At 34.1% G+C, this 12485-nt stretch overlaps 1 protein-coding gene across 1 annotated transcript in view; it reads right to left on the reverse strand.

Annotated features, from left to right (window-relative positions):
• LOC136027593 (H/ACA ribonucleoprotein complex subunit 4-like) overlaps nucleotides 1–12485 on the reverse strand; it is a 34107-nt gene that overhangs the window by 615 nt on the left and 21007 nt on the right. The window contains exons 8-11 of the mRNA XM_065704984.1: nucleotides 10886–11006; nucleotides 9229–9347; nucleotides 5235–5405; nucleotides 3704–3946 (exon numbers count right to left, since the gene is read on the reverse strand). Of these exons, the coding sequence (XP_065561056.1) occupies nucleotides 3704–3946; nucleotides 5235–5405; nucleotides 9229–9347; nucleotides 10886–11006 (654 nt within the window). The remainder of the gene's footprint in view (nucleotides 1–3703; nucleotides 3947–5234; nucleotides 5406–9228; nucleotides 9348–10885; nucleotides 11007–12485) is intronic.

A 12485-nucleotide genomic window follows, 5' to 3' on the forward strand; every position in this document is an offset into this window, starting at 1 on the left:
TAACGACGCTTTTCGACTACTAAGGTCTTTGTGTTGGTCTTGCAATGTGTTTTTTTTTGCTCAGATTAACTTTAGATTTTGCCAAAATTCAATAAAAGGATTAATCAAAGAGTATTTCGCACAATGTTTTCCAAACTCTGAGTAAAATACAAGAAAACTTCCATTATATGAATGAATATTACTAAAACCATTGATTTAGAATTACTCGGTTAAGTTTTTTTTCGCTTGATAGCAAACTTAGCAGAATCTAAACTAATGCCACTGCTGAAAAGAACTTTAGAAGACTTGTGAGGATTTCAGAAGAAGGTTGACCTAACTAGCTCAAAGGCAATAAGACAGTGGCATGAAACTGCAAAATATTAACTAGAATTACTCTAGAAATGAATTAAAATGGAATAGTTGTGGGCATCAAGTAATGAAATGTATCGAAATAACGACGCTTTTCGACTACTAAGGTCTTTGCGTTGATCTTGCAATGTGTTTCCTTTTGCTCAGATTAACTTTAGATTTTGCCAAAATTCAATAAAAAAAAAATTAATTAAAGAGTATTTTGCACAATGTTTTCCCAATTTTGAGTAAAATACAAGAAAACTTCCATTATATGAATGAATATTACTAAAACCATGATTTAGAATTACTCGGTTAAGTTTCTTTTTTTGCTTGATAACAAACTAGCAGAATTTAAAGGTCATCAAAGGTCAGGGCCCTCTAGAGGGAGAAGGAATGGAGGTGGGTACTTCAAAATACCTTCCCGGAACATACTTTAGCCTTTAGACCTATCCCTGAAAGTTTCATTTTCCTAACCTAACCCCTTTCCGAGATAGCCAAAAGTCAATCAACTAGAATTTTAACGCCCGAGTAAAGTTTTTTTTCGCTTGATAGCAAACTAGCAGAATCTAAACTAATGCCACTGCTGAAAAGAACTTTAGAAGATTTGAGAGGATTTCAGCAGAAAGTCGACCTAACTAGCTCACAGGACAGTGGCATGAAACTGCAAAATATTTTGAAACTAGAATTACTCTAGAAATGAATTAAAATGGAATAGTTGTGGGCATCAAGTCATGGCTAATCATAGAAAAAGCCAAGACAGATAGTTCAATTGAGCGAGAAGAAAAATTTGGAGTTTTATTGTAATGTAATGTATCGGAATAACGACGCATCTCGACTACTAAGGTCTTTGCGTGGGTCTCGCAGTGTACTGCAATAGCTGGGTTGATTTTCAACGTTGGGTTCCGTATTACCAATTCCGTAGTTCCGTACTACCAAGCTGAGATCAAACCCACAGAGACGTTTTCAAACAGACATGTAATTTGTACATAACTGCAAAAATTGGATTTGCATTCGTTGTCAAATAATAGAACTTCGACATTTTGACTTTTATTCAAATCCACCCACTGATAAAGGACCTTTCCTAATAACGATATTGGTAAATATACTCAAAGAAAATAAGCTAATAGCGGCTATTTCGGGGATTCTTGCGCAATCTAAACGTGAATATCTCTCTGAGTTTTTGAAAAATTTTGTACTTCGATCTACTGCAACTGCGCGAACTTCCTTATGTGCAATAACTCATCATAAACTAGACCCGCAACAATGTGTTTTCGAGAAGGAGGAGGATTTGTGTGGAAGAAATAAAATAACACCGGGGTGACATCTCCTAGCCATGTATACATGTCCTAAAAACCACAGAATGAGTAGCTAGTTTGAAGAAGTAACCAAAGGATCCGGTTTAGAAGAGTAGAAGGAATCTGTGCGATAAGATACATCCAACGGTAAAAATAGCTTCATTTCTCAGCTTAAGGTTTCAAGTATATGTTCCCCTATCCCCTTCAATTGTGTGTATGCCTATCACAGCTGACTCAAGGTAAATGGCATATACTATAGTTGGAAGAATCACCCGGAGAATCCTCTTTAAAAATGTAAAAGGAACCCGAGCAATCGGATGTATTTACCAACTGTAAAAGCACAGGTATGGATTTATCCGTTAGATCAGTTAGGGTGAAACCCAAAAACACGATAACTCTGGAAATTCATCCATTTGACAATGGGTTCTAACCCTTGAAGGTGTTTCAAAAGAAAAAATAGCCACAAATATGCAAATGGCAAATGAAAAATTTACATGGTTATTTGTTGGTAAAGTTAACCAAACCACACAAAGTGCTTTTTTTATGTGCTCACTTCATATCAGTACATTTATGTTTATTGTGTAGCAATTCCAATTTTTCCCACAACTATTCCCTCTCCCTGCTTTATCTGCCCCACAACTATTCCTTGTTCTGGCTGTAGGTCACGTTAAAAACGAGCTTGTAAAAAATAAATGGAAGGGAGAGTTAACAACTACTTCTTTTGTTCCTTATATACAGTGCTAGTAGATTGATGTCCATCTTATCAAGAAATTCAAATCTGCATATATGGTAGAATAAAACTCCAAATTCCCTGTTCAGTTGGAAGGGTTTGAACCCGAGGTAGAAAACAAAATTGCTATTACGACTTGATTTAAAAGAAAATGTAAGAAAAACGCATTTTATGTAATATATAAATAATTTAAAGTTCAAATATACATGCTCCCCACTAATCTCCGAATTTTTCTATAATCTTATATTGGTAACATTGTAGAGTCACGACTCTTCTGAAGGAAACATCTTAATAAAATAAGTTGTACCGTTAGATTCCTCATTTTATGCTCTTCTTAACATAATAGTCGATACCCTGACAATGTACCCTCCTCCCTGATGGACCCATACCTTTAATATTGACTTGAAGCGTGGATAATAATGGAAGAAAACATTACAATCAGATTAATAGAAATATGCTCCAAATTATAAAGTAAGAATTTCATTGCTTTAGTGTTCTTTTTTTTAGTTTTATACACAGCCAAAGGCTATGTATGGGACCGTCAGGGGATGGGGCGGGTACACGTTCAGAAAGATGACTACGATATTGGGATCCAGTACAAGACAAGAAATCTAATGGTACTACTTTACTTAATTTAGGGATTTTCCTTAAAAGATTCACAACTCTACAGTATTACCCTTACATTTTCTATAAAATTCGTCCCAGCAACTTGTTGAGAAACAGAGAACCAAGATATCCAGCTCTCCTACTTTTCCAAGCTATCAAATAATCAAGTTTCATCTCAACAAAGATTACTCCCTAATATAATGATTCAAGCAGTGTGTGGCAATGCCTACTGTGGCCATCATTAGTTTTGACTCTGAGAAAAGAAAACTCGGCTTAGGGCATAAATTTTCAGCTTTTGAAAATCCCTAATATAATGATTCAAGCAGTGTGTGGCAATGCCTACTGTGGCCATCATTAGTTTTGACTCTGAGAAGAGAAAACTCGGCTTAGGGCATAAATTTTCAGCTTTTGAAAATCCCCTAATATAATGATTCAAGCAGTGTGTGGCAATGCCTACTGTGGCCATCATTAGTTTTGACTCAGAGAAAAGAAAACTCGGCTTAGGGCATGAATTTTCAGCTTTTGAAAATCCCCTAATATAATGATTCAAGCAGTGTGTGGCAATGCCTTCTGTGGCCATCATTAGTTTTGACTCTGAGAAAAGAAAACTCAGCTTAGGGCATAAATTTTCAGCTTTTGAAAATATTTTGAAGTATCAAAATGAAATACCAGACGAAATTTAGTAAACTAAGGAACAGTACTGTAAACTATAGCAAGCATACAATTAAACCTAGGAGCTTACTTCCGGTGTAGCTGCTTCCATTCCAACGTCAACAGGAGCTTCGGAATCTCTATGCTTGTCTTTCTTCTTCTTTTTCTCCTTAATAGGTGTTTCTACTGTTCCTTCTGCCTGCTGCTGTTCTTGAGCTTCACTCTCTCTCTTCTTTTTCTTCTCCTTCTTTCTCCTCCGGCGTTCTTCTTCGTCCTCACTTGGTTCCTCTTTAATTGTGACATCAGGTGATGTGGTGATTTCCTCAACTTTTCTCTGCAAAATATACCAAGAAAAGATTGTATTCTGAATTTGGCAAAAAAGAAAAATCACATAACAGTTCTAAATAAATCATGGGATAGCAAAAAAAAAAAAAAAAAAAAAAAAAAAACTTAACCTCAGGGTAGCAAAAAAAAAAGAAAAAAAAGACGGTATTCGTGAACTCGTGAACTGCAGCAACGAGTGATTTTTATTGACATTACGTTCGCACAAGAAGTACCCTTGAAGACGGATGCTGTTGTGTTAAAAGAAGTACGCCAGGAAAATTTGCCTATTTATCCCGATAAAAGTTAAGTTCCGTCGTCTGAATAAATCGCACGACAAATCAACTAAAATTTCAAAAAAAATACAGTTACAAACGAATATTACTCTTGAGTGAAACGCCTATGCTAACCTAAAACAATAGGTTAACCCGTTAATAATCTTTAATTTTAATGGAAGCATCAGCTTTTACTCCAATAGTTCTTGCCTCAAGAGCCGTACATGCAATAGCTGTAACTGTAGCGAATAACAAGATGTGTCACTAGTGAAACTAAGTCCAGAAAGGCTAGAAAAAAGAAAGGAAATATCTGAGTGATCACACAACAAAGAAAACAAGGCACAAAATTGACTGTTTCCTTTGAAGACATCTTGTGCTCTATTATTGCTAATAACTTAAAAAAACACAATTTTTCAGACAGAGCATTTTCGAAGCACCACACAAAGGCTATTTTGTTTTAACCCCCCCCCCCCCCATTGCAGTTGGAACAAGTACTTATCAAATTTTTAGAATGCCATATTGAATCCACATACGTTACACAAGGAAAGCAAACAGACAGGAATTGACTGTTCCCTTTCAGTACAACCTGCATCTTTTCACAGCTAAAAAAAAAAAACTTTACTGAGCATTCTTCGTAACACCATCCAAAAGTTGAAGATGCTATTAATCTTCACCAATAGTTGTATGACAGAGTGGCAGGTTTCAATATTCATTTCTTCGGTTGTTAACTTGATAAAAGGCTATTTATAGCATTTAAGCTTAGTCGTTTCAGACCTTCGTAAGTCTTAACACCAAAACCACCGGAAATAGAGGAATGAGAACCATGCCTCTTAGTTTACAAACTTAAATTCGAGCTTAAGTGTTAAGTACTTTTAACGCCATATAGTTATAAGGACATTCTGTGGATATAATAACAATAACAAAGACAAGAACTATTTTTTTTGCAACTTCTTTAGAAAGCCAATTCGACGGCTTCCGTTTCACACTCTCTTAAAATGTTTTATTTTATAATTGAATAAAATTTACCTTTCTTGGAGTTTCTTCGACTCCAACCTCTGTTTTTACTACAGCCTCTTCTGTTTTAACAGTAGCACTGTAGTCTACGTAGGAAGTAGCCCAGTCTTTTGGAGTGTTTTCATTTGGTTTACCAAATTTGTCTAATTTACCCTCCTTAACCAACATTTTCTTGATTGTTGCCTATAAAGAACAAACTATCAAATTAAAAGTACACAAAAAAATAATCATCTAAAATTAAATTACAAAAATACAGCAGAAATACTTTCTTAACAATGAATTTTCCCCCCTTCCCGAGGCCTCATAAATAGTAACAGATGACGGTAGAAAATCAGACAAGGAGTAAGTTGGTCCGAATATTTGGAATTGCTGAAGAAGAGTCCCAAGGCTCAAGCTATGATAAAACTCAGTTTGGAAGGGAAAATAAGTTTTTGACACATGTAAGCTATTCGCAACAAATCAAACGCATTTAAAATTTCTTTTCTAATTTTGAAATTAAACTTTTCCAGCATTTTACCTATTTTGCACAGGTTTTGTTCGTTCCGTTGGATTTATCATTATTTACATTATCCTACCTAAGTAGGGAAAGAAATTTTCAATTGCCCTGAATTTTTTTTTACCACCAGGAGGTCAATCGACCAGCCAAATTTATAATCCCGTAGCCCAACATAGAGCCAGACAAGCCAATATAATCAGAGTGGCCAAACATTCCAAAATAGTATATTGATCAAATTTTGGTCCAGAAAAATATACACCTGAGGGTTGTGATCTATGATCCATGTAATCCCATGAGAAAGGGAACTGAACTATGCAGAAACAGAAGCTTCACAGGTACATTTTAGAAAAAGAGTTGAAATGTCATAGGAGGTTGAAAACATATTCATTTAAAGATGTTAATATATGAGATTTCCCTTTCCTCCTCTAACATCCCCAACGCCACTGAGGAGTGTAGACAAATTGTATCTCTTTCAACTTATTATCAATTAGGGATAATTTAAGGAGTCGTATTAAATGATTAAAATTTAGCAATTGAAAATCATTAAAAAAATCGAAAAATAACATATTCCTTTTACGACTAGTTTCTAATTTCTACCACGATTCACATGGAGTGATTTACAATCTGGTTGATTACAGAACTACTACTTCACACAGCTCACAGCAGTACCATGCCACCTGAGCACGCTCCTCCTCCACCCTATGCTTTACTCTTAACTCCGCCCATTAAATTATGATTTTCTTTAATCCATCCTCCTCATCTTTTCCCATTCCAATCGGGGACAATCGGCTTTTCCTTTGACCCAATCTTTCATCCATAAAAGGTGTTCTTGTCAACTCAACCTTCCTTTCGCTATAGCCCCAAATGGTGTGATCAAGCCACACTTTCCGTACAGCTTGTTGCTTGACATAACATCAGTCAAACTGGTATATTAGACTATCCTTTGACAATTGTTAAGTGTTCGGGTTCCATTAGAGTTGGTTTAGTAATCAGGATAAATTCTTTTAAATAGTTGAAACCCTTTCCCTCTTTCTCTCTCCCTCCCTACCCCCTATCTTTCTTTTCTTGTCCACGAATTAACATTTAAACCGCACATGTATCTTCCTCTCCTTTACAGGTCATTTTGGGGACGGGGGTGATCCGATCGCCAAGAAACACTAAGAGGTTATTGAGCACACTCTTGCTAAAGTATACATTCCCCAAAAGGTCCTCTTGGTAATTTTCGCGCTGACTGAAATTACATAAACTCAACACAACACAAATACAAATACCCCTCAACACAAATACTTGACAGTTCCATTTGGTCCACATTTTATAGGTATTCAATTAACAGGTTAATGAAATATGGATTCATTCCACACACTTCTTAAAAATATTAAATTCTCTGAATTCGATATTCAACAGTTTTGTCAATTTATTATTCAACGTAATTTTTCAAATACTTTTAAAGTGACAAATACTATCGTTATTTTACACGTGGAAAAATTTTTCCACGGGGGAATTCCGCAGGAGAGGAAAACCTTCCATATTAAAAAATAAGCTTGCTCGATTTTAGCACTCTGTTCTCAAGCGAAAGGGAATTATGGGGAGGGGGGGGGGGTCTACGGGGGATTTCCCCTGGGGAAGGAATTTTACACACAGGAATTTTTCTTGGATTTCCCTTATTTCGAGATCGTAGCAACGCACGACGGCTAAGTTAGCAATCAATAAAACTGAAGAGTAAAAGGGTCTGATAATTTTGACACTACTCAACTACTTATCTAAAAGTGAAAATTTTGTCATGGCATCCTCTGCCATTTCTAAAACCACTGTTTTCTCTTATAACATCATCTACATACTCTCATTCTATTACGTATCGTCGTGCCGAGTAATTTGCTTCCTACAGAAACCAAACTAATACCTCTATAACTATTGCTAATGCTATAACTCCAATGCCTCTAAAACTATTACTAATACTATAACTCTAATGCCTCGTAACTATTACTAATACTATAACTCTAATGCCTCTATAACTATTGCATTCACGTTTATTACTTTCTTTATAAAAAGTTTTTAAAGTTTCCCAAAAACCTCCACGTACTTGTCCTAATTCAAAATTTTATTCGTAATCTTCAGCAATCTATCTCTATCTTCCAAAGTATCAGAAAAAATTTCACTTTTATGCAACAATTTTATCACTGATTCATACATCCTGACAGTGATCTACCCATCTCTCTGTCACATTTTCCTTGTCATCAATTGAGGCCTTGGTCCTATCCTTATCTGGGAAAAAAAAATTTCTGATGGAGACAACAACAGTTTATTGCAAATGGAAGTGAATATGCTTTGTGGCGCAAAATATCAGAAAAGTGTCTTTTCAAAAGCCACTTTTGTACCATCTAACCACTTTTTAACTTAAGGAAGAACTGGATATTAATATTTCTGCTCAAATGAGCCATCTAACAAAACTCTACGACCACTCGCTTGATACGATAAACCTTGATAAAGAACGAAAAAAGGAGACAGTTTAGTGTTACCAATGCAAAAAAGTGTCTATCCTTGTTGTTCAAGTTCGTGGACAATAAGTCTCAATTGAAATTTTTTAAACTAAGACAAATTGCTTGGCTATCTTAGAATTCCCCTCCTTCTTCAGCTTTTCCGCCTTCTTCGGGCGAAAATTAACGTTTTGAGAAACAACATTCCACTCAACCATGGCACAATATTTCGTTGCTTAAAAAGAACACTAGATATTGCAGATTCCTTTCAAATGAGCCCTCTAACAGTATTCTATAGCCACCGGTTCGAAACAATTACCCTCAAGAAAAACGAAAACGAAAAGATCAGTGCTACCCGTGGAAAAATGTGATTCTCTTGCTGTTCAAGGCGAGAGCTACAAGTCTCCAGTATAGAATTTTAGTAACGACCCAGAAAGAGACATGTTATTTCTATGGTTACTGCCACTCAACGACCTGGGATTGTGTACCTAAAAATATTTCTGATTAATATTTTTTTATATAATTATATTAATATATTCTTATATTATTACATACATTCTTTATAAAATATATTATAATATTTTATATATACATATATATACATATATATGTATAGACATATATATATGTATATACATATATATATATATATATATATATATATATATATATATATATATATATATATATATATATATATTAATATTATATTATTAATATTCTTCAATAAAAAATTAACGAGGTCATTTACAAAATTCAGCTGAGAAAAAAAAAACAAAACCCTTATAACACATAAAACGAATAAAAGATCGTCTAAATAAGCAAAAACGATTTTTAAATCGGCATTTAAGACAATAACGTAGTCCTAGACCAATATACCCAGCTTAAAGTGAGAAAACGAATTTCAAATCGGGATTTAAGATAATAACGTAGACCTAGACAAATGTACCCAGCTTGAAGTGGGACTTTAATGATAAGAGCAGAAGCTCGATGGAGCAGCAAGTGACCAAGGTAACAAAATAACAGAATATTGTACCTTGGGTCCAAGACCCCATTTCCTGGGATATAAATCTCTTTCCATGATAACTCTTTTGATTTTGGCTACAATACCATGATCACATATGGCCATAGTTGAAGATGTCATCAAGGCAATAGCTGAAATACACAACAAATAGTTAAGAGATTGTCGAACTTAAGAGAGCTTATTCCCTCTTTCATTTTTTTCCGGCCAAGGCTCAAAATAAAATATAAGCATTCCCACAATCAAAGAGAGAGAGATAAAAAAAAAAAAAAAACACAAGAAGGTTGGAATTACAAGTTTGGCTTGTGCGAAAAAAACAGTACGTTAACGAAATACTACAATTTAACCTTTACACTCAGAATGCGATTGGACCACAAGCAACAATTTGAGATCCCACTTATTTTGATGTTGCAATAGAAAACGGAAAAAAAATTGGCCATAAATAGGTAATTTGAGGAAAAGTGGAAAATAACAAAAAAAAAAAACAGGAGGTGAGGATTAGATGAGAGAATACATCTCAAAGAACGAAAAACTGGGATTGAATGACATTTGGCGTATACATCACAGTTTATCATCTAAACTAGAGTAGTTCCTGCATTGACCAAAGCTAATGATTTGCCACAAAATGCTAGAAAATGACCCAAAAAAGTATTTATAGAGCTTTTATAGAGTATTTCTATAGTATTATTATTTATAGAGTATTTATATTTATATAGAGCTTTTCATAGTATTTATAGAGCTTTTTTTAGAGTATTTATAGAGCTCAAGCACGCAGGAATAAACATGAATTCAAAATAACAGTAGATAAATAATTCGTTCTGTCAAATTTGGCCCTTTTAAGCCAGTTTTAAGTATACTGATGTTTTTAAACTTTTTGATGTCTTTGTCCTATTTTTCCCCCCAAAATGTAATTTCAGGCTTAAGAGATTTGAGGAAGCGATTTTTAAAATAAATATTTCATTTCGAAAGAAACAGTTCAAAATAGGCATGAAACCTTTTAATTGACAGTGAACAGATATAAAATTATTTAACTGGATATTTCGAACACATATACAGTGTTCATCATCAGCAGTAAAAGTTTTTGCTGCTGATGATGAACACTGCATATGTGTTCGAAATATCCACTTAAATTTTTTTTTATATCTGTTCACTGTCAATTAAAAGGTTTCATCCCTATTTTGAACTGTTTTACTTTCTTCATGGAAAGGCAGTGTAGTCTTCGAAGTTATCTAAATATTTCATTTACGTACGACTTTACACGATGAGACTTATTTGTAGAAGGGAGGAGAGCTCATTTTAATAATTAAAAGAAAAAAAAAACTGAATATAAACAGAAACAGGAAGTTCGTCTTATACTGTATGAAATTAATTCCTTAGAATTGATATGAGATTAGATTTCAATCAATTTCAATTTTTGAGGTTCCATCGTCTACATAGAATTATTTCCAATATGCGTCAATGACGTGAACTCATGCGTCGTTCGTTAGAAGAATTTTGCCACGTATTATGGCGAAATTCCATATTGTAGAAGAATATTAAGGCGAAAAACACGCGTTTTGTGGTAGAGCCAAATACACGGGCCAATGGGTTATAGAAATGTTGAAATAACTTAAATAATAAAAACAAATAGCACCAAGTTTATGCAGAAGTGCCCCCCTCCCATTATTCTTACCTAAACAGATGGCCTCTCCTTTTGTAGTTACGACTACGATTTCTTCATTTAATTCAATGTTGCTTTCATAACGAAGAACACCAGGTAACATTATTTTAGCACCATAGCAAACAGCATTCACCTGAACAAAATAAGGCATAACTTTAGTTTCTCACAACCAATCCATGCGACAATAGAGTCATTATTATCAATACTGATAGCACATTATCACTGTTTTATTTTTTTATTGGAATATTCCTTTATATAGGTGCTATATATTTCTTTTGCTCAAAATTTACATTTATTAATCAGAACATTACCCACCCTAGCCTGTCTTATTGATAATATGGTGGTTTTCATGATCATTTCGCGCCCTCGTTCAAGGGTGAGTTGGGAGTGGTATCTATAAATAATTTTTTTTAAACTCTTCTTGGATTTTTATTTTGCTAAAAAAAGAACAAAAAACTTTTGGTCTATTTAACTATCGAAATTTCTTTTTGTACCAAATCTTGACAATCACTTTTTCTAAAAATAATGAAAAACAAGAGAGAAAGAGAAAGAGAGAGAAAGAAAGATAGAAAGAAAGAGAGAGAGAGAGAGAGAGAGAGAGAGGGAGAGGGAGAGAGAGAGAGAGAGAGAGAGAGAGAGAGAGAGAGAGAGAGAGAGAGAGAGAGAGAGAGAGAAGGAGAGAGAGATATGACCAAGACGGTTTTACATTTGTAATATACTATTATTACGAAGAGAAATGCAAAAAAAGTTAGAGAAAAAACGAATTAGGAAAGACAATGAAGAAAGAAACAATCACGGCTAATTTATTTATATGAAAAAAGCGTCAATAATAAAGAAGAAATTGGAAAACAAACGTAAAAACAGGAAAAGTTAAAGAAACAATAGAATAAAAAAAAAAATAAAAAAAAAAAAAAATAAAGACAAAACAACCTATACAATTTGGGCTGCTTGCTTTCCATCCTGGGTGGTCGGCCCGGCTTTAGACCTTCTGTACTTTTTTATATATATCAAATGGTTTTTTAATCCATTTTCATAAATGTCCACGCAATAGGATGTAAGAGACAATATAGAATACTGTCTAGACGTATAATATCTTATATATATATATATATATAGAAGAAAAGACGAACAGGGAAACAAGAAAAGCAACAAAAAAGTCTTCATCAGTTTAGCTAACTAGAAAATGGCAATTTTTAAAAACAAAAACAAACTTTTTTTTCATTTTTTTAATCAAAAGGCTTCGGTTTTCCTTTCATAGGACCAAGTCCGACTGCTTTCTGTCATTTTCAGAAGTATTATCCTACTTTTCTATCAATGTGTAAAATGCCATTGTTTTTATATATATATAATGCATATTTAAAAAAGATTGAATGTGACCCCATCCCAAAAACTCCAATTCTAGGGAAATTTGTACCCGCAAACTTGCATCCAAAAAAGAGGCATATTCCACTGACAAAACAAAACTCCCCTATGTCTTACCACTGGAACCAAATTGGTCTTACCACCAAATACACCGGAAACAAATATTAGGTAAACTAACTAGCAAAAGTTACGAACCCCTCATTGCCGAAGATGATTATGTGCTAACAACTGACTATTGCTTAAAGTTCCA

The sequence above is a fragment of the Artemia franciscana genome, chromosome 5 (genome assembly GCF_032884065.1).
Source record: "Artemia franciscana chromosome 5, ASM3288406v1, whole genome shotgun sequence".
NCBI lineage: Eukaryota > Metazoa > Arthropoda > Branchiopoda > Anostraca > Artemiidae > Artemia > Artemia franciscana.